Source organism: Crotalus tigris, unplaced genomic scaffold (genome assembly GCF_016545835.1).
Source record: "Crotalus tigris isolate CLP2741 ecotype Arizona unplaced genomic scaffold, ASM1654583v1 scf7180000019496.3020429, whole genome shotgun sequence".
Taxonomy (NCBI): domain Eukaryota; kingdom Metazoa; phylum Chordata; class Lepidosauria; order Squamata; family Viperidae; genus Crotalus; species Crotalus tigris.
Window position 1 is genome coordinate 616228 of NW_024097566.1, and position 24054 is coordinate 640281.

At 38.3% G+C, this 24054-nt stretch overlaps 1 protein-coding gene across 1 annotated transcript in view; it reads left to right on the plus strand.

Moving 5' to 3' along the window:
* PTPRQ (protein tyrosine phosphatase receptor type Q) overlaps nt 1–24054 on the plus strand; it is a 155844-nt gene that overhangs the window by 33324 nt on the left and 98466 nt on the right. The window contains exons 22-23 of the mRNA XM_039362963.1: nt 297–578; nt 18338–18520. Of these exons, the coding sequence (XP_039218897.1) occupies nt 297–578; nt 18338–18520 (465 nt within the window). The remainder of the gene's footprint in view (nt 1–296; nt 579–18337; nt 18521–24054) is intronic.

The window sequence follows — 24054 nt, forward strand, 5'->3', positions numbered from 1 at the left end:
AAATGTTTATGCATGTGCATATGCTGAGATTGGATATACTTCCACATGTTTAAAGGTTGTACATTTGCATGTCCAAAAGTTGTTTTATATTTGCTCAAATATACACTGACAAATTTGTTCCCAAAGGTTTCATTTGGCAACTAATATGTCTTTAATTCACAAAAGGTTACTTAATCTTGGTTTATATATTATAAAAATACAAAGAACACAAACTGATAAATTCTGTATTTTAAAATAGTTATGAATGAATGCACCCTAATACTCAATTCACTTTTTTTCTGTCTTCTGAATGAAAGAACCCAGTTCACCACCTCAGAATGTTGAGGCATTAGAAGTGACTGCCTCAGAAGTCAACTTAAAGTGGTTACCACCTGAAACGCCTAATGGGATAATAACTCATTATGAAATCATGTCTGATAATGGCAGTATTTTAATAATTAAAAATGCTACAACAACACATCTTGTTTTAAATGAGTTGAACCCATACACTTTGTATAACATTTCGGTAAGAGCATTCACTCGCCTTGGTCATGGGAATCAGTCATCTGAACCATTATCTGTAAGAACAGCTGAAACTGGTAAGTGGAAATACTAGAATATTCTTTTGTCCCTATGGATTCAATTTTAAATATATTGAAAAGCATATTTGAAAGCATGCAAATACAATTAGATTAATAGGTACCCCACTTCGGTGTTTCATGCATTTTTGGAGTATAGCATGCTGGTCACGTGACCATGAAAAATGTCGGACAATGCTGGCTCCCTTGGCCAAGAAATGGAGATGAACACCATGCCCTAGAATCAGACACAACTGGCAGGGAAACCTTTACCTCTTTAAACATAATTAGGTTACAAATTACATATATATACATTTGAATGTGACATGATGCCATGAAGCATTTCTCAAAATATCTGATGACCATAGCAAAGTATCTTGTTTGATGATCAGAGGTGAGCCCCTTTCAATTAATGTTTTGATTACATCAGTATCAAACATCAGAATATCAAAAAAGTTCAATCCATGCTATTTTTTTGTTCTTACTTGTTTTACAATTTGGTATTATTAAGAAGTTTTCCAATTATATACATTATATACATATAATCCCATTTTTATCATGTTTAGTTTTATATTTGGACTCATGAAGCCAAAAGCCCAAATGAATAACAAGGCAAGTTGGAGAATAGCAGCCGTAACAGAGAAATACAATTCCTAAATAAAAAATAAATATGTAGTTCCCCATATATTACCTGGGGGAGGTGGGTAGGTAACTAGAGTAGGCACTGGTGGGATTCAAATATATGAACAACCGGTTCTCTGTGTGGATGCCATTTCCGGAAGTCCATTCTGGGCCTGAGCAACAAAAAATTAGCTACTGGTTCTGCCAAACTCGTGCGAACCGGCTGAATCCCACCACTGGGTGTAGGATTATGTACAAGCATTTTTTTTCCTTTTAAAATATTTTTTCCATTTTTTGCTAAAAAGCATTTTCTATATGTTTTTTTTCTTTCTTTTGACAAAGTATGTATTTTTCTGATAATTATGTTTGCACTTTTTTCCTTTTTGTCACTATTTTAAAAGCAATAAAATAAATAAAACAGGATTTAATACAAGCGATGTAATGTAGATTAGCTGAATTTGAAATTAAAGAACTGAGGAAAAGTGTACCTCTGTTTTTATTTATTAAAGGTAAACCAAATCTTTGATGGTTCATTGCTTGCTAATTCATTGCTAATCCAAATAATAATAATAATAATAATAATAGTAATAATCGAGAAAGAACTGGAAAAGATAACAAAATACAAAGACCTACAAATAGAAATAGAAAGACTGTGGCAAAAGCAAGCAAGGGTAGTACCAATAGTGATAGGCTCCTTGGGTGCAATCCCAAAACAACTGGAGCACCACTTGAACACCATTGGCACTGACAAATTCGCTATTAGTCAATTACAAAAGGCTTCCTTACTAGGAACTGCTTCCATCCTGTGATGATACCTGTAATACCATCAAACATCCGCATCTGCCTATCCCAGTCCTGGGTAAGGACTCGATAGGTAGACAAAATGCCAAATCCAGTCTGAGCATCTGGCTGACTGTGCGATGATCCATAATAATAATAATAATAATAATAATAATAATAATAATAATAATAATAATAACTAAAGAAATAAAAGAATTGAAACAAAGAATAATTGAGCATCTAGAACAGCACAAAAACAACAGAATAAGGCTGCCTGCATTGAAGCTTGTTCCAAAGAAACAGCTAGCACAAGCATTAAAAGATGCAAATACTGCAATAGCAAGTATAAGCACCAATTCACTGCAAGAAACAAACCAACTAATGTACAGCACAGCTGCAGTTATAACAGAATACCTGGGATGTAAAATCAACAAAAAGAAAAACAAACAAACAGTGCACCAGAAAAATGGAAGGTTAGACTAGAAAATAAGATCAGCAAGTTAAGATCACATGCAAGCAAGCTAGAACAGATGAAAGAAAAGAAGCTGAAGAACAAGAAGACCAAAGAATACCTAATCAAGAAATACCACTTAGAAACAAGGAAGATCAAGGAAGCACTGGAAATAATAAAGCAACAAATAACAGCTATAGCCAGGAAAATCAGTAGATATGAAGCTCGAATTGCAAACTATAGGCAGAACCTCCAATTTCAATCCAATCAGAAACGTTTCTACCAATCCATCAATGGAGAAACTGCAAGGAATCAGTCAGTACCTGACAAGGAAGAAACAGTGCAGTTCTGGAAGCAGATATGGGATAACCCAAAGAAATACAACAAGGATGCGGCTTGGTTAAAAGAGGTGGATGCAAATAAAACAGAAGTTGAAATGAAAGAACTAGTAATAACAACAAAAATGGTAGAAAAAAGAGCAAAGAAAATCAAAAATTGGTCAGCACCAGGTGAAGATGAACTGCATGGGTTTTGGTTGAAACATCTAACTGTTATACACCCACTCATTGCCAAGCAGTTCAACAATATACTACAAGGAGGAGAAATTGAAAAGTGGCTAACAACTGGGAAAACCTACCTAATAATGAAAAATCCAGCAAAAGGGGCAACACCAGGTAACTACAGGCCAATTACCTGCTTACCAACAACTTTCAAATTACTAACTGGTGTGGTAGCTGATGCAGTACAACAGCATCTAGTTGAAAACAATCTCTTTCCACCTGAGCAGAAAGGAAACCGCCCCAATAGCAGAGGAACAAAAGATCAACTCCTAATAGACAAAATGATCTTGGAAAACTGCAAGAGAAGGAAGACCAACCTGAATGTGGCATGGATTGACTACAAAAAGGCATTTGACTCTCTGCCACATGATTGGATAATAAAGTGCCTAGAAATAACAGGAGTCAGTAGAAACATCAGAAAATTTGTGCAAAGATCGATGGCACAATGGAAGACACAGTTGCAGATCAATGGTGAGAGCTGGGAGAGGTTAATATCAAGAGAGGAATATTTCAAGGAGATTCATTATCACCATTACTATTTGTTATTGCACTGTTTCCTCTGTCAACAATACTGAATAACTCAGGACATGGCTATCAAACATCAAAAACATCTGCTAGACTATCCCACCTCCTTTACATGGATGATCTGAAGCTGTATGGAAAAACATCATCTGAAATAGAATCGCTGCTCAACACTGTCCGTATATATAGCCAAGATATTGTAATGGAGTTTGGCTTGGACAAATGTGCCACACTTACTATCAAACAAGGAAAAATAGTGAAAACTGAAGGAATCAAGATGCCCCACGAAAATAACATTAAGAGTCTGGATGAGGAAGAGTACTACAAATACTTGGGTATCCTTCAAGCTGACAACATCAAGCACACTGAAGTCAAGAAAAAGATTAGAGGTGAATACATCAAGAGAGTGAAGAAGATCTTAAAATCCAAACTCAATGGAGGAAATACCATAAAGGCAATCAACACCTGGGCAATCCCAGTCATTAGGTACACAGCTGGAATAGTGGACTGGACTCAAGCAGAACTAAAAGCAATGGATAGGCAGACCAGAAAAATAATGACAATGAATCATGCCCTTCATCCACGCAGTGACATTGATAGACTTTATCTACCAAGGCAAATAGGTGGGCGTGGAATGCTACAAGTACATCAGATGGTTGAAGAAGAAAAAATGGCTTTGGAAGAATATCTGAAGAACAATGATGAAGATGCACTGAAATTAGTATATCAGGAAGGCTTACTAACTACTGGAGAGACCAAACTGGCCTACAAGAAAGACCAAATGAAGAACAGAATAGAGGCATGGGAAGACAAAGCACTACATGGCCAATACATGAAAAAAATAGCTGGGAAAGCAGATAATAATAAAACCTGGCAATGGCTAAGAGCAGGAAAATTGAAGAAAGAGACCGAGGGACTAATTCTGGCTGCACAAGACCAAGCCTTAAGGACAAATGCATACAAAGTCAAAATTGAGAAGACAGCAACAGACAGTAAGTGCCGCCTATGCAAAGAAGCTGAAGAAACAGTGGACCACTTGGTAAGCTGTTGCAAGAAGATTGCACAGACTGATTACAAGCAGCGGCATGACAAAGTAGCAACAATGGTGCATTGGAATCTGCAAAAAATATCATGCAAAAAATATCATTTGCCTGTAAGCAAAAACTGGTGGGATCATAAAATAGAGAAAGTCATAGAAAATGATAAAATTAAACTGCTCTGGGACTTCAGAATTCAAACAGACAAGCACCTGCAACATAACACCCCAGACTTAACAATTGTCGATAAGAAAGACAAAAAAGTCTGGATAGTGGACGTGGCAGTGCCTGGTGATAGCAGAATAGAAGAGAAAGAACTGGAGAAGATAACAAAATACAAAGACCTACAAATAGAAATAGAAAGACTGTGGCAAAAGCAAGCAAGGGTAGTACCAATAGTCATAGGCTCCTTGGGTGCAATCCCAAAACAACTGGAGCACCACTTGAACACCATTGGCATTGACAAATTTGCTATTAGTCAATTGCAAAAGGCGGCCTTATTAGGAACTGCTTCCATCCTGCGACGATATCTGTAATACCATCAAACATCCACATCTGCCTATCCCAGGTCCTGGGTAAGGACTCGATAGGTAGACAAAATACCAAATCCAGTCTGAACATCTGGCTGACTGTGCGATGATTGAGAATAATAATAATAACAACAACAACAACAACAACAACAACAGCTATAGCCAGGAAAATCAGTAGATATAAAGCTCGAATTGCAAACTATAGGCAGAACCTCCAATTTCAATTCAATCAGAAACGTTTCTACCAATCCATCAATGGAGAAACTGCAATGAATCAGTCAGTACCTGACTAGGAAGAAACAGTGCAGTTCTGGAAGCAGATATGAGATAACCCAAAGAAATACAACAAGGATGCGGCTTGGTTAAAAGAGGTGGATGCAAATAAAACAGAAGTTGAAATGAAAGAACTAGTAATAACAACAAAAATGGTAGAAAAAAGAGCAAAGAAAATCAAAAATTGGTCAGCACCAGGTGAAGATGAACTGCATGGGTTTTGGTTGAAACATCTAACTGTTATACACCCACTCATTGCCAAGTAATTCAACAATATACTACAAGGAGGAGAAATTGAAAAGTGGCTAACAACTGGGAAAACCTACCTAATAATGAAAAATCCAGGAAAAGGGGCAACACCAGGTAACTACAGGCCAATTACCTGCTTACCAACAACTTTCAAATTACTAACTGTTGTGGTAGCTGATGCAGTACAACAGCATCTAGTTGAACACAATCTCTTTCCACCTGAGCAGAAAGGAAACTGCCCCAATAGCAGAGGAACAAAAGATCAACTCCTAATAGACAAAATGATCTTGGAAAACTGCAAGAAAAGGAAGACCAACCTGAATGTGACATGGATTGACTACAAAAAGGCATTGACTCTCTGCCACATGGCTGGATAATCAAGTGCTTAGAAATAACAGGAGTCAGTGAAACATCAGAAAATCTGTGCAAAGATCGATGGCACAATGGAAGACACAGTTGCAGATCAATGGTGAAAGACTGGGAGAGGTTAATATCAAGAGAAGAATATTTCAAGGAGATTCATTATCACCATTACTATTTGTTATTGCACTGTTTCCTCTGTCAACAATACTGAATAACTCAGGACATGGCTATCAAACATCAAAAACATCTGCCAGACTATCCCACCTCCTTTACATGGATGATCTGAAGCTGTATGGAAAAACATCATCTGAAATAGAATCGCTGCTCAACACTGTCCGTATATATAGCCAAGATATTGTAATGGAGTTTGGCTTGGACAAATGTGCCACACTTACTATCAAACAAGGAAAAGTAGTGAAAACTGAAGGAATCAAGATGCCCCACGAAAATAACATTAAGAGTCTGGATGAGGAAGAGTACTACAAATACATGGCTATCCTTCAAGCTGACAACATCAAGCACACTGAAGTCAATGACAATGAATCATGCCCTTCATCCACGCAGTGACATTGACAGACTTTATCTACCAAGGCAAATAGGTGGGCATGGAATGCTACAAGTACATCAGATGGTTGAAGAAGAAAAAATGGCTTTGGAAGAATATCTGAAGAACAATGATGAAGATGCACTGAAATTAGTATATCAGGAAGGCTTACTGACTACTGGAGAGACCAAACTGGCCTACAAGAAAGACCAAATGAAGAACAAAATAGAGGCATGGGAAGACAAAGCACTACATGGCCAATACATTAAAAAAATAGCTGGGAAAGCAGATAATAACAAGACCTGGCAATGGCTAAGAGCAGGAAAATTGAAGAAAGAGACCGAGGGACTAATTCTGGCTGCACAAGACCAAGCCTTAAGGACAAATGCATATAAAGTCAAAATTGAGAAGACAGCAACAGACAGTAAGTGCCGCCTATGCAAAGAAGCTGAAGAAAGAGTGGACCACCTGGTAAGCTATTGCAAGAAGATTGCACAGACTGATTACAAGCAGCGGCATGACAAAGTAACAACAATGGTGCATTGGAAGATCTGCAAAAAATATCATTTGCCTGTAAGCAAAAACTGGTGGGATCATAAAATAGAGAAAGTCATAGAAAATGATAAAATTAAACTGCTCTGGGACTTCAGAATTCAAACAGACAAGCACCTGCAACATAACACCCCAGACTTAACAATTGTCGATAAGAAAGACAAAAAAAATTGGATAGTGGACGTGGCATTGCCTGGAGACAGCAGAATAGACGAGAAAGAATTGGAGAAGGTAACAAAATACAAAGACCTACAAATAGAAATAGAAAGATTGTGGCAAAAGCAAGCAAGGGTAGTACCAATAGTAATAGGCTCCTTGGGTGCAATCCCAAAACAACTGGAGCACCACTTGAACACCATTGGCACTGACAAATTCGCTATTAGTCAATTACAAAAGGCGTCCTTACTAGGAACTGCTTCCATCCTGCGACGATACCTGTAATACCATCAAACATCCGCATCTGCCTATCCCAGGTCCTGGATAAGGACTTGATAGGTAGACAAAATGCCAAATCCAGTCTGAACATCTGGCTGACTGTGCGATGATCAATAATAATAATAATAATAATAATAATAATAATCCCCCAGTGAGGCACTACCTTGACGTGATTGTGAGGCTTGTGTACTCTGAGGAACATGAGAGCTATGCCAGAGGTTCAACCATACTGGACAAGTCTCATCAGAGGAGTCAGACAGAGAGTGTCTCTCCCATAAAAAATATGGTGAGACGTAAATTTCAGAATGCCATACCGGCTCGGACGTCGCCCGGGTTAACAAGGTCCGCGCTAGATATTGGAGTTCCTAGATATCTGGTGAAAAATGGGTTACAGGACTCAGGACTGTTGGCTGAGCAACCAGGGCCGGCATCTGCAGAACTACTGGAAGAAAAGGTGTTTACCCGTCGCAGATACACAGTGATGGAAAGCAAAGAAATAATGATCTGTTACTACAGATCAAGTCCAATAAGACAAGGATATCTAAAACAAATGCACCAATTCTGGAAAGAACAACATCCAGAATCAGAAATAACAGAACAGAGACTAGCAGATCAACGCCGATTTATAACACGAAATAAAGTATTTACAGAAACAGAATTGGACGAACTGCAAAGGTTTACCCAGGGCAAAGAAATCAAAGCCTTACAAGAAGTAATTCAGAATGTAGAGGCAAACCAGGGGGAGTTGGCAGTGAAAGAATCCAGTAGAGATATACAACTGTTCTCATTTGGAAACCAGGCACCTCTTCCTCAGGAAGAACAAAACGCTCTAACTAAAGAAATAAAAGAATTGAAACAAAGAATAATTGAGCATCTAGAACAGCACAAAAACAACAGAATAAGGCTGCCTGCATTGAAGCTTGTTCCAAAGAAACAGCTAGCACAAGCATTAAAAGATGCAAATACTGCAATAGCAAGTATAAGCACCAATTCACTGCAAGAAACAAACCAACTAATGTACAGCACAGCTGCAGTTATAACAGAATACCTGGGATGCAAAATCAACAAAGAAGAAAAACAAACAAACAGTGCACCACAAAAATGGAAGGTTAGACTAGAAAATAAGATCAGCAAGTTAAGATCACATGCAAGCAAGCTAGAACAGATGAAAGAAAAGAAGCTGAAGAACAAGAAGACCAAAGAATACCTAATCAAGAAATACCACTTAGGGGGGGGCGGGGCCAGCTGCCAGGAAGAACGGGTGTGTTGGATGATTCTCTGAAGCATCTAACCCCGTTCCCGACTGTTTGACAGATCCTTTGTGATCCCTAGTTCCCTGGAGGGGGACTGGGAACAACAAGGCGCCCTGGGGAGTGGATTCAGGCGGCAGCCAGGAGCCACGAACCCAGGAGAAGCTTTGACAAGTCAAGCGGAGAAGGGGAAACGGCCGACAATGGCGGCAGTGAAGAAATGACAGCAGTCAGCTGGCCGAAGCTTAGCGGTGGAAAAGCTGGACGGTGACATGACAGTTCCAGTCAAATTCATCTGAGCAGAGATTCTGGCTAGAAGGGATCCGGTGTGAGATCGTACTGGAGGATTTCACTTGAAACTTACCGACTTTAGTAGCCTACAAGAGGGGAGGAGGGATTTCCCTCACTCCTGGAAAAGCGGCGAAAAGGAAGGTTTGGCTAAAAAGGCTTGCCTGCTTACTTGCTACGTTGGCTGGATTTGTAGAGAAGAGAAAGGGGGCGTCCTCCTTCTTCCCTTACTCCAGAGACTGAAATTTAGCCCTGGAAGGCTAGCTACTCTAAGGCACAAGAGAGATCGTCTGGAAGGAAAAAAACGGAGGTAGACATTTTGGAATGAATAGACAAGTTTAATACCAGAGACAATATTAGAGTGACACCTGCTGGTTAAATCGAGAATTGCTGTAAGAGTGGGAAGGGAAAAACTACTAGGGAAAGAGACTGTGTAGCAAATTTGCCCTTTCCTTGTAATGTTAAGAACTTCTTGATTCTTAGTAACAACTTTGATACTCTGGAAAACATTTTAACAATTGTAAATAAGTGGGGAGGTTGGTTTGGAAAATTGAAAAAAATGTCTAGCACTCCAAATCTTACAAGGGCTGGAATAGGGAGAAAGCAGACACTTCAAACTACATTGCTGGAACCAGGTTCTGTTAGGCAAAGATCACTAGAAGAAATGGCTCAAAAAGATAGGGCAAACCCACTTAAAGACTTGCAACAAATGCTGCAATCAATGCAAGAGTTAATGTGTAAAAACCATGAAGATCTGAAAAAAGAAATAGGTGAAATAAGGAATGATACAGGTGAACTTAAAGATAAAATTAAATCTATGGATGGGAAATTTGAATCCTTCCACCACCAACTTATGAAAAATGAACAAAAACTAGTAGAAATGGAGGAAAGGATTGATAAAGAAGAGCAGAGAGTGGATGAAATGAATGAAAGGCTAGTTCAAGCCAATAAAGAATTAGAAACCACAGTTATTTCTTTGGAACTTGAGAAGGCTGCACATTATCTACGGTTTCAAAATGTAGGAGAGATGAAAGGTGAAGATCTCCCAGTAATAATGTCAGATATTCTAGCAGGAGCGTTGGGGTCTACAAGAGAGGAGATGGCCAATGAGATAGATGAAACCTATAGAATACACACAAATTACGCAAGACGACACAATCTTCCCAGAGAAGTGCACATTAGGTTTATTAAGAAATCAGTTAGGGATGAAATTCTTTTCAGATTCAGAGATGATACACTGGAATATCGAGGTAAACAGCTGATTGTACTTAAACAAGTGCCCAAAAGAGTGAGAGACCTGCGAAGGCCTTACCAATACATAACTTCCAAACTGATAAGGAAAAATATCAATTTTAGATGGCTAACTCCGGAAGGAATTCTGGTAACATGGCAGGAGAAAAAGTTTCGCCTAGACTCAATAGAAAAAGCAGAGGAATTCTACAGGGAAAACTTTGGTAGTAAGGAAGATTTAGTTGAAAGAGAAGCAAGAGAGGAAGGAGAGACACTGGTGCAAGCCATTGAAGCTAGAGGTAAAAGAGTTGAGCTTCGAGAGGACACTGATGAAGGGAAAAATGAAGAAAAGCAGGAGGAGAGTAGGTTTAAGGAAATTAAAGAGGCTAGACCGATAAGATCAACAGTGGAAAGAGGGAAGGATTTACAAACTCAAGAGTCTAGACCAGCAATAGTAACTAGATCTAAACATAGATAAGGAGGGGAAGAAATGTGTTGAATCTATATCTATCAACGTTAATGGCCTCAACTCTCCAACAAAAAGGAAGAAGTTTTTCAATAGGCTCAATAAGATGAATTTAGATATAATAATGTTACAAGAAGTCCACATTAAAAAACAACATCAATACTTATTAAATTGTCCCAAATTGGGGAATATGTTCGCAGCACTTTCGCAATATAAGAAAGGAGGTGTGGTAGTATATATTAAACAAGAAATTGTGGCTAAGCAAATTTATAAGGACGAAGATGGCAGAATTCTAATTGTGGAAGTAATTTTGAATAAAACCAAAATTCTTTTGGTTGGAATTTATGCCCCGAATGAGGGGCAAAAACATTTCTATAAAAAACTCTACAACATTATTAGCCAATTGGAACATGATAGCATTTGTATAATGGGTGACTATAATGCAATTGTGGATAATAATCTAGATTATAAATGTGGAAAGAATAGAAAAAGAATTAGAGGAACAATATCTGATATTTTCTTTAAAATGGTAGATGAGTTTAATATACAGGATATTTGGAGAGAAAGGAATCCTGGGAAAAAACAGTTTACTTTTTATTCTGGACGTCATCAATCTTGGTCCAGAATTGATATGGTGTGGATGTCAGCTGACTTAAATTTAGAAGTAGAGGAGATTATGATTGATACAAATACCTAGGCTGATCACAATCCGATTAGAATTAAATGGAAGGGGCAAAAAAAAACACGAGGAGATGGACTCTAAAAAGGGCAATCTTAAATCATAAAGAATTCAAATCAAAATTAGAAGAACAATTGGATCTGTTTTTTAAGTCAAACAAAAAGGAGGATACAAACTGCCAAAATTTATGGGATACAACCAAAGCCTACATGAGAGGCGTTGTAATTTCTTATATGGCTAGGCAACACAAAATCAAAACACAACGCCAAAGACAACTGGAAGAAGAACTACGTAAAGTTGAGGATAACCTGCAAAATGAACCACAAAGATGTGATTTGAAACAACAGATTGATTTAATTAAACATAAGATGGATATTATTACGAAGGAAGATCTAGGACAGCAGATAAAACGTACTAAACAAAATTTCTTTGAAAATGCTAATAAACCAGGGAGATGGTTGGCTTATAAAATCAAAAAACACAATAATAAGCAGAGAGTTACCAACCTTTATAACGCCAAAGGTGATATGGTGTGCCAGAACGAAGGAAAAAAGCTAGTGGCATATGAGTTTTACAAGAATTTATATAAGGACGACGAAAAGAGAAATAACCATGACATAGTACAGTATTTACAACTAGTCGATTTACCCAAGGTGCCAGAAGAATTTAAAACTCTCCTAAATAAAGAGATAACACATTTAGAGCTCTCGGTTGCAATTAAGAAACAGAAAAATAATAAAACACCTGGACCAGATGGTATACCTGCAGAAATGTATAAAATTGCACAAGAATCTTTAAGCCCAATGCTGTTGGACTTATTTAACGAGGTTTTAACCCAAGCTAAAATACCAGCTTCATGGGAAGAAGCCTTCCTCACGTTGATTCCTAAAGAAAACACCAACCTGACACAAATTAAGAACTATAGACCCATTTCTCTTTTGAATTCAGATTACAAAATCTTCATGGCAATAATGGCACAAAGATTGGAAAGGTTCTTAGTGGATTTTATACATATTGATCAAAACGGCTTTCTATCTAAAAGATATATAAGAAACAATATTAGGACTGTTTTGGACATATTGGAATATTATGAAGTACATAATGAAAAGCAAATGTGTTTAATTTTTCTTGATGCCCAAAAAGCATTCGACAATGTAAAATGGGATTTTATGTTTAATCAATTATTGTATATGGACTTTGGGGAAAATTTCTTAAATATGTTTAAATCAGTTTACTCTAAGCAGGTGGCCAAAGTAATAATCAATGGAGAACTGACTGAGAGTTTCCAAATGCAAAAAGGCACAAGGCAAGGCTGCCCACTATCACCATTGTTATTTATATTATCTCTCGAGGTATTAACTAGAGCAATCCGGCAAGATGAACAGATCCAAGGTCTAGAAATCAAGAAAGAGACATTTAAAATACAAGCCTTTGCAGATGATTTAGTTTTTATTATTGAAGAACCACTACAATCAGGGATTAGGCTGATGGAAACATTGAATAGATACGGGGAAATAGCAGGTTTAAAAATAAATAAAGAAAAAACTAAAATGCTTGTCAAAAATATGACTAAAATACAGAAAAGTGAATTGGTTGATAGAATTGGTGTTCAAATTACAAATAAAATTAGACATTTAGGGATACAACTGACTGCCAAATGCGCTACGCTTAAAAGGGATAACTATGATAAGTTAATAGAACAGATTCAAAAAGACTTTGATATTTGGACTAACCTACAGCTCTCTCTTACGGGCAGAATCGCGGTGATTAAAATGAATGTGTTGCCAAAAATTTTATTTTTGTTCCAATGTATACCTATAAAATTAGACAAGAAATTTTTTCAAAATTTGAACAAAATGATGTGTAAATTCATCTGGCAAGGAAAAAGAGCAAGGATTAAATTAAAATTACTACAGGACTCAAAGGAAAGGGGGGGATTTGGTCTTCCAGACTTGGAGAAATATTACCAGGCCGCAGCATTAGTATGGGTAAGAGATTGGATATTACTAAAAAATAGGAGACTATTGTGTCTGGAGGGCCATGACCTACAAATAGGATGGCATGCCATATTATGGGATCATAAATATAAAGTACATAAATATTTTCGAAGTCACTATATTAGGCAAGCTCTTATTGATGTATGGACAAAAATTTGGCAACCAAATTATACCCAAGTACCTAGTTGGATCTCACCGTTAGAAATATATGTACACCCAAAATTTACTCAATTAGACAAGATCATAACATATAAAAATATTTTAGATGAAAGAGGGGAATTGAAATCCAGGAAAACCATCCACGATGAAGGGATAGAATTAGAATGGTGGGCATACCTGCAACTGCAGGCAAGATATCGGAAAGACAAAAAAGAGTTAGGTATTAAATTAGAACCAATAGAATTGGATAAAATAATTTTGGGGTCGGAGGATAAAATGATTAAAAAACTATACTATTATTTGCTAGATCAGGCAACGTACGAGGAACAAGTAAAAGTGACTATGTTGAATTGGAGTAAGGATTTTGGTCTTAATTTTGATCTGCATATATGGCAAGAACTATGGGCAAGAAACAAGAAGCTTACTTTGGCCACCTCTTACAAAGAGAACCTTTACAAAATGTTTTATAGATGGCATCTCCCACCCACAAGATTGTCTAAAATGTATACCAATGTCTCCCCTAAATGTTGGAAATGCAATTTGAAAAGTGGAACTTACTATCATATGTGGTGGGAATGCACGCGAGCTCGTGATTTTTGGAACAGGATTAAAATTTGGTTGGAAGAAATATTAGAGCAAGCGGTAGAACCAAAACCAGAACTCTTTCTATTAGGTTTAACTACGCAAAAACATGACAAAGGCGTATTTTATTTAATGCTACACATTTTAACGGCCTCCAGGCTGGTTTTTGCTCAAAATTGGAGGAACAAGGAAACCCCAACGGAAGAAGAGATCCTGCATAAAATTTTAATATGTGCTGAGATGGACAGGCTTACAATGATTATGAAAGACAAAACGGAACACGAATACTTCGAAATCTGGGGCAAATTTTACCGCTGGTATGAATTAAGAACTGCTCGGACTTCAAACTAATGGTAGAACTAAAAGATATACATAACTGTACATATAATTGTATATATAATTGTATTGTATAAAAGATGAGGTTTATATAGAGGTTAAGAACAAAAAATTATAAAATTATAAAATTTTTGTACTATGATAGGAACTGATAGAAAAATTCACTCTGGAATGTCATGTTTGTCCATTGTCGTTTTAATTGTATTAATGAATAAAAATTTAATAAAAAAAAAAAAATACCACTTAGAAACAAGAAAGATCAAGGAAGCACTGGAAATAATAAAGCAACAAATAACTGCTATAGCCAGGAAAATCAGTAGATATGAAGCTCGAATTGCAAACTATAGGCAGAACCTCCAATTTCAAACCAATTCTGATTCAATCCAATCAGAAACATTTCTACCAATCCATCAATGGAGAAACTGCAAGGAATCAGTCAGTACCTGACAAGGAAGAAACAGTGCAATTCTGAAGCAGATATGGGATAACCCAAAGAAATACAACAAGGATGCAGCTTGGTTAAAAGAGGTGGATGCAAATAAAACAGAAGTTGAAATGAAAGAACTAGTAAAAAACAACAAAAATGGTAGAAAAAAGAGCAAAGAAAATCAAAAATTGGTCAGCACCAGGTGAAGATGAACTGCATGGGTTTTGGTTGAAACATCTAACTGTTATACACCCACTCATTGCCAAGCAGTTCAACAATATACTACAAGGAGGAGAAATTGAAAAGTGGCTAACAACTGGGAAAACCTACCTAATAATGAAAAATCCAGCAAAAGGGGCAACACCAGGTAACTACAGGCCAATTACCTGCTTACCAACAACTTTCAAATTACTAACTGGTGTGGTAGCTGATGCAGTACAACAGCATCTAGTTGAAAACAATCTCTTTCCACCTGAGCAGAAAGGAAACCGCCCCAATAGCAGAGGAACAAAAGATCAACTCCTAATAGACAAAATGATCTTGGAAAACTGCAAGAGAAGGAAGACCAACCTGAATGTGGCATGGATTGACTACAAAAAGGCATTTGACTCTCTGCCACATGATTGGATAATCAAGTGCCTAGAAATAACAGGAGTAAGTAGAAACATCAGAAAATTTGTGCAAAGATCGATGGCACAATGGAAGACACAGTTGCAGATCAATGGTGAGAAGCTGGGAGAGGTTAATATCAAGAGAGGAATATTTCAAGGAGATTCATTATCACCATTACTATTTGTTATTGCACTGTTTCCTCTGTCAACAATACTGAATAACTCAGGACATGGCTATCAAACATCAAAAACATCTGCCAGACTATCCCATCTCCTTTACATGGATGATCTGAAGCTGTATGGAAAAACATCATCTGAAATAGAATCGCTGCTCAACACTGTCCGTATATATAGCCAAGATATTGTAATGGAGTTTGGCTTGGACAAATGTGCCACACTTACTATCAAACAAGAAAAATAGTGAAAACTGAAGGAATCAAGATGCCCCACGAAAATAACATTAAGAGTCTGGATGAGGAAGAGTACTACAAATACTTGGGTATCCTTCAAGCTGACAACATCAAGCACACTGAAGTCAAGAAAAAGATTAGAGGTGAATACATCAAGAGATTGAAGACTTCCCAGACTTAACAGTGGACCACTTGGTAAGCTGTTGCAAGAAGATTGCACAGACTGATTACAAGCAGCGGCATGACAAAGTAGCAACAATGGTGCATTGGAAGATCTGCAAAAAATATCATTTGCCTGTAAGCAAAAACTGGTGGGATCATAAAATAGAGAAAGTCATAGAAAATGATAAAATTAAACTGCTCTGGGACTTCAGAATTCAAACAGACAAGCACCTGCAACATAACACCCCAGACTTAACAATTGTCGATAAGAAAGACAAAAAAGTCTGGATAGTGGACGTGGCAGTGCCTGGAGATAGCAGAATAGAAGAGAAAGAACTGGAGAAGATAACAAAATACAAAGACCTACAAATAGAAATAGAAAGACTGTGGCAAAAGCAAGCAAGGGTAGTACCAATAGTCAATAGGCTCCTTGGGTGCAATCCCAAAACAACTGGAGCACCACTTGAACACCATTGGCATTGACAAATTCGCTATTAGTCAATTGCAAAAGGCGGCCTTATTAGGAACTGCTTCCATCCTGCGACGATACCTGTAATACCATCAAACATCCACATCTGCCTATCCCAGGTCCTGGGTAAGGACTCGATAGGTAGACAAAATGCCAAATCCAGTCTGAACATCTGGCTGACTGTGCGATGATTGATAATAATAATAATAATAATAATAATAATAATAATAATAAGTAGTAGTAGTAGTAGTGGTGGTAGTAGTAGTAGTAGTAGTAGTAGTAGTAGTAGTAGTAGTAGTAGTAATAGTTGGAAGGGACCTTGGAGGTCTTCTAATCCAACCACCAGTTCAGGCAGGAAACCCTATACCATTTCAGACAAATGGCTGTCCAGTCTCTTCTTAAAAACTTCCAGTGTTGGAGCATTCATAACTTCTGGAAGCAGGTTGTTCCACTGATTAATTGTTCTAAATGTCAGGAAATGTCTCCTTAGTTCTATGTTGTTTTTCTCTTTGAGTAGTTTCCATCCATTGCTTCTTGTCCTACCTTCAGGTGTTTTAGAGAAAAGCTTGAGTCCCTCTTTTTTTGTTTTTTACATGTTGAAAGAAGCTTTTTTTTTTTTTTTTTTTGCTATTTTTGACTTTTGTCCCAAGCCTTAGGTCATTTTGAGCCTTAGCTTTCTTCACTTCATCTTTGCAGGCTCAGGCTATTTGCTGATATTCTGCCTTAGTTATGTGCCCCTCTTTCCACTTGTTATACTTGTCTTTTTTGTCTTTCAGTTTATCAGAGAGTTCTTTATGCAGCCATGCTGGTTTCTTTTGAGAGCTGTTATTTTTCTTCTTCATTGGTATTGTGCTAGACTGGGCTTTTATTATCTTACTTTTCAAAATTTCCCAAGCTTCTTGAGTTGTTTTCCTCTCGAGGATCCTCATCCATGGAATTCTTCCCAAGTTCTCTCTAAGTTTATTGGAAATTAGCTCTCTTAAAGTCCAAGACTCTAGTTTGAGTATGTTCTACTCCTTGTGCTTGCATAGTGTTGAATTCAAATATTGCATGATCACTCCCCCCCCACAAGGTTCCTGTAGCTTCAACACCTTCTATCATTTTGTTTCTGTTAGTGAGAATTAGATCCAATGTGGCTAATCCCCTAGTTCCCTTCTCTACTTATTGGGAGATAAAGTTGTCTGCTAGGTTTGTCAAGAATCTGTTTGATCTTCCACTTGGTGCACAGTTTGTCTTCCAGTTGACGTCAGGGAAATCCTCCATTACTATTGTGTTGTGCTTCCTACGTACCTTAATTAATTTATTAGCAAAAAGTTCATCTATTTTCTCTGTTTGGTTGGGTAGCCTTTAGCATATACTTATGGCAATGTCATTCCCCCCCATTTATATTGACCCAAATGCATTCAAGACAGTTTTCGTTATTGTTGTGCTCTATTTCTGTAGAGCGCAGTTATTTTTTATATAGAGAGCAACTCCACCTCCTTTGGTCTATTTTTTTAAATAATTTAAATCCCTCTAGCTGTATATTACATTTGAAGATTTCATCGCACAAAGTTTCTGTAATGTTAACAATATCCTATCTGCTTTCAGGTTTCAGACTATATATTGTTAATATGTATTTTTGCTTTGTATTTAATTGGCTTATGTAATGTAATAGCATTTGATGAAAACTCAAAATAGCATTTGAGTTTCAGTTATCATTATATCTTTTAATTTTTTTTTGTATGTAGTACACCTGTAGTACACAATTATTTAAAATTTGGATGTAATATTTTTCTCTGAATTCTTTCATTTCAGTACCTGACTTTCCACCCCAAAATATAACTTACAGGAACATGTCTTCTTCAGCAATAGAGTTATCATACTTTCCTCCATCTGTCCCCAATGGCATTATAAAGACATACACTATATATCTCAGAGTGATTAATGGAAGTGAAGTAAGAGTCATCAACACAACATATTTGTCCCTAAATATTACAGGTAATAACTATTTTGCCTTATTATTTTATATGACAGTAATCTATTTGTGTTATGATGAGTTTGTATCAAATGCTATATATGTATTTTTCATTATCGAATTAACAAATATAATCATACACATGGCATTAAACATGTATAGATGAATAATTCAAAGTAATTATATACAATATTTTCTATTTTTCTTCTCTAAAATTAAGCAAACGTGTACTGATATAATCAGTGCTATATTTTATGTGCCAAATTTAATTACTATACTAAATAGAAGACTCTCAAACTAAATTTTGATATGAAATCTGAATTTCATGTCAACTTCTGATCATTTTGAACACTTAAGAGAGTTATTCATAGTTGTGACTTAAAAAAGAATTGAGTAGTATAAATGAGAGTTATTTTTCATGTATTAATATATTTGATATATGAAATATATACTATATGTCAAATGCTTTAACTGTCCTTTGCGTTATAGGATTTTTATTTTGTTTAATAGTATACCATAGAAAATATCAAATATTTCTGAAAAATGAAAGACTAAAATTCAGGGCAATATTATAAATATATGTTTTCACGTTTTGTAGTCAATTTATTCTTAAAAAACTTAATTTAAATTTTATAGAATTTCCATATATCTCTGTATATATTTATATAAATATAAAACTAACTTGTGGGATAAAGATATAAACTTTAGTGCCCAATCTAAATATTAATATTAATAGTATTTTAAATATTTAATTATTCTAAAATTGTCAGGGCCCACTTCAAAACCTCATCCTAAGAAAGCAGAACTCATGGAAGCAGTTTCTTCCAAAAGGAACTTTTATAAGGAGAAGCTGATAGCAGGTATAATAGACAGGATCTGAGGGTTTCCTGCTCAGATCAATAGGTTAAAGGAGTCCCCAGCAAACCCTATCTCAATAGTTCATCCGGTCAGTTTGAATGGGCCAATCCCCAGGTGTTAAGCTCGTTGTGGGAAAATGCTGATAACACCGGTCTGGGTTATTAGTGGTGTTTGTTGTGTCTTCTCACCTTCCCTTCCGCACAGGAGATAAACCAGATGCCCAGAGGCGCATTCTTCCCCCCCCCTTCTAGCTGACATCAAGGGAGGACAGTTCAAAGAGTGTGTATGCAGACAGAGAAAAAGTTACATTGTAACAATAGAGAAAAACAAAGAAGTAACCCACAGCATCTTCCCCCCTCCCTTCCAGGAGTATGACAGAACCCAGAGGAATAGAAAGAATGAAGTTTAGAATCAGTATTAGAAAGAGCCCCTTAGGAATATGGGTTCTGATATCCTGCCCTCCTTAAAAAAAGAGAGACCCACCTGTGGAAAAACAGAGACAAATACAGATATAGGTTAGTCTGGTTTATTCAGATATTCAGTGTGAAATTTCTTAAGCAGTTTAGGGGCTTTAATATGACATTTGTGGACCCATTTGTTCTGGGAGGATGGAATGTGTTTCCATGCTACTAGGTACTGAGTGGAGCCATGGTATTTTCTAGAATCTAGGATTTCTTTAATTTTGAAACGTTGTTCCCCTTCTACCATAATGGGAGGAGGGAGGAGCAACAGTTGGTCTTAAGGTGACTGCTGCTCACGTTTTAAAAAGCTGCAGTGTAAAATTGGATGGATTTGCCTGAGGGATTTTGGGAGTTCTAATTCTACTGTTACTGGGTTTATAATTCTAATAATGGGGAATGGCCCTATGAGTTTGGGTCCCAGTTTCTTGGAGGGTTGTAAGGATTTTAGGTATTTGGTAGATAGGTAGACCTTTTCCCCCACAGTAAAAGGTTTTGGCTTGACTCTCTTTTTATCTGCTTGCGTTTTATATGCTTGCCTAGCCTCATCTAAAGCTTTTCTGATGACTGGCCAGGTATTTTTTAATTGTGCAATCCATTCCTTTAATTAAGGGATTGCAGGTTCTGCAGAGGGAAGTTCCAGCATTGGGTTAAAGCTTTGTCCCTTAGCTACTTGGAACAGAGTGTAGCCTGTGCTGGAATGAATGGCAGTGTTGTAGGCAACTTCGGCGAACAGAAGCAGTTCAGTCCACTTGTTCTGCTGGTAATTAATAAAGCACCTTAAATATTGTTCCAGTACTGAGTTCAGCCATTCAGTTCTACCATTCGTTTGCAGATGGTGACTAGATGACAGTCCTTGGACTTAGAAATTCTTTCCAGAACTCCGACATGAATTGCATCCCTCTATCAGATATGATGTGCTGGGGAGCTCCATGTAATTGATATATGTGCTGAGAAAACAGGTTTGCAAGTGTTTTTGCAATAGGAATCTTTGTGCAGGGAATAAAATGCACTTGTTTGGAAAATAAGTTCATTACAACCCAGATGACTGTGTTTCCGTTGCTCTCTAATAGTTCTACTATAAAATCCATGGAGATTTCCTTTCAAGGTGTTGAGGAGGTTGCCACCAGCTGCAGCAACCCAGGTGACTTCCCTTGTAATCTTTTTGTTGATGCACAAATTGGGCAGCTAGCTACGTAGCTTTCAATGTCCTTTTTTATTGATGGCCACCAAAATTGCCTTTTAACTAGGTGTAATGTTTTCACAAACCCAAAATGGCCTGCGGATTTTGAGTCATGGCATAGTTGCATGAATGCTAGTCTCTGGCTTTTTGGTATGTATAATTTTCCTCCAACCCATGGTAGTCCATCTGTGATAGTGCATAGGTTTCTGTGGCTTAGGAACCATTCATCGGTTTCCAGTGCTTTCATAAACTTGATTCCAGCTTGGCTTGCTAAAGGCTTTTGGAGGTTGGTTGTGCTTGGGTAGTTACTTGTGCTGCCAGTTGTTTTTCTGGCATGAGTGGCTTGGTTATACTAGCCTAAGTGCTGTTATATTGTGGCATTCTGGATAACGCGTCTGCCAGAAAGTCCCCCCCCGGCAGGTGTTTCAATGTGAAATTGAAATAGTGGAAGAGTTGTGACCACCGTGCTTGTTTAGGGGTTAGTTTTCTGGGCGTGTTTAGTGCTTCAAGGTTCTTATGGTTGGTCCACACTTGGAAAGTGCTGCTAAGTGAGAAGAGCCCATTGTACTGTATACACCTCCTTTTCCCAGACTACCCACCTCTGTTCTATTTCAGTGAGTTTTCTTGATGTGCATGCACAGGGCTGTAGTGTTCCCTCATCATTTTCTTGCAAAAGAACAGCTCCTACAGCTACATCGCTGGCATCTGCCTGAATTACAAAAGATCTATTGGTGTTGGGATGCCTTAGCACTGGTTCTATGGAAAACAGCTTTTTAAATCCCTTGAATGCAGATTGACATTTCACCGTCCATTTTAACAGTTGGCTTGTCTTGGGTTTCCCAAGTTTGTAATTGGCAATGCTATTTGGACAAAGGAGGGAATAAATTGTTGGTAAAAGTTGGCAAATCCCAGGAAGCTCTGTAATTGTTTCCTAGTGCAGGGTGGAGTCCACTCTAGCATGGCCTGGACTTTCTCGGGGCCCATTTCTATGCCATCTGGAGATATGCGATATCCCAGATAGTCAATTTTATCCTTATGGAATTCACACTTAGAAAGTTTTGCATAAAGGTGAGCTGCCTGTAGTTTGTTTAGAACTGGTCTGACCAGTTTGACATGTCCGTCCATGGTCTCAGTGAATATAAGGATATCATCCAGGTAAATGAGTACCCCTTTGTACAGGTGCTCCCTTAGTACATCATTAATCAGCTGCATGAATACGGCAGGAGCTCCTTGCAGCCCAAAAGGTAGAAACCGAAATTGGTAACACCCCAAGGAGAAATTGAATGCTGTCTTCCATTTGTCCCCCTCCTTTATTCTGATTCAGTAGTAAGCTTCCATTAAGTCCAGTTTGCTGAAAATTTTCTCCTTCGAAAGGTGGGATAACATGTTCTTCATGAGGGGAAGCGGGTATAGATTGCTTTCGCTTATTGCGTTTAAAGCTCTATAATCAACACAGAAGTGAAGAGTCCTATCCTTTTTCTCTCGAAGCAGTACAGGGGTGGCAGTTTTCGGCTTTGCTGGCTGAATGAAACCCCTTTCCAAATGTTTATCTATGAATTTTTGCATTTCCTCCAATTCTTGTGGGCTCATGGACTACAACCCAGGCTTGGGGAGTTTTGCATCCGGTCTGATTTCTATTGCACAGTGCTTGGGCCAATGAGGCGGCAATTCATTGGGCCTTTCCTCATTGAATACTTCAGCCAAATCTCAATACTCCTCTGGTATTTCGGGAAGTTCCTTTTCTCCCCCTACTCTGGCTTTCTCAGTGGGGTTTTCTCCTGGTTGGGGCTGGGTGGGTGCCTTGGTTAACTCCCTTTTTGGGAATCTAAGCTCTGCCATCCTCCAGTCCACCCACGGGTTCCATTTGGTCAGCTATGCCATGCCCAGAATTATCAGGGGTTACCACAAATGTTATAGTCTCTACGTGGTCCCCCAGGGTGAGTTGAACTGGTAGCATTGCTAGGGTGGCAGGCATCCCCCCTGCTATGGATCCATTTAATTGACCAAATAAGATCGGTTTCTTCAGCCTCCTCACCAGAATTCCTAAATTCTCCAATAATGTTGGGCTTATGAGGCAGCAGGTGCAACCAGAGTCAATTAACGCCCTGACTTCTATGGCTTCGGTTATGTCAGGGGCTAACAGTTTTACTGTCCTGGTGAGGGGCACAATGGGGTTCATCCTAGGAGTTGTTGTCAGATGAAAAGGATGTCCTTCCGGTGTTGGCCGGAGTTCCCTTTCCTCATGGAGCTGAGGCAGGGAACTCAACGGCCTCTGTGCCTTTCATGGCTGTCTCCTTTGGCTTCACTGGTGTCTTTATGGGTTTTCCAGCTGGTGCCCAGTCAGGTTTTCCAGTAGGGGTGCGTGAGCAGCATTCGGTGGTGCAGTATCCCTCTTTCCCGCATTTGAAGCATCCTGTAGTTCTCTTAGTGGACAATGACTGCTTTGCTGGTTTGCGGGTCGGTTCCAATGGTGACTTCCCCCACAATCTCCCTCCCCTGTGTTGCCTTTTGGCCAGGTCGATCTCAGCTTCCTAGCTAGGATGTACCATTCTTGCAGCTGATGAGGATAGCCCCGAGGGAGGCAGGTATCATAGATGTCTTAATTCAATCCATCCTTGAAATGGCTGAATAGGATGTCCTCAGGCCAATTGAGCTTGCTGGCCGGGGCTTGTAATTCCTGGGTGTATTCCATCATGGGTCGTTTGCCCTGTTTTACCATTTTTATCTGTTCCCGGGCCTTCCAGTTGGCTAATGGGTCTTCGAATCAGCATCTGAGGGAAGCCATGAACTGGTTGAAATTCAATAGCTCCGGGGCATCTGCATTGTGGAGGTCTATGACCCAGTCTGCTGCAATGCCATCCAGGGCTGCCTGTATGATGCAAACCCTGGCTTGGTCACTTGGAATGTCGCAACCGTATTCCTCCATGTAGTTTAGCACCTGGGTTAGGAAGAATCCCAGGCTCCGTTTCTCCCCATGGAATTTCACATCCAGCAATGGGAACTTCTGGATGGAGTGGTGTCTCTTTTTCCGCTTGTGTTGTCTCCCCTCTCTGTCTGT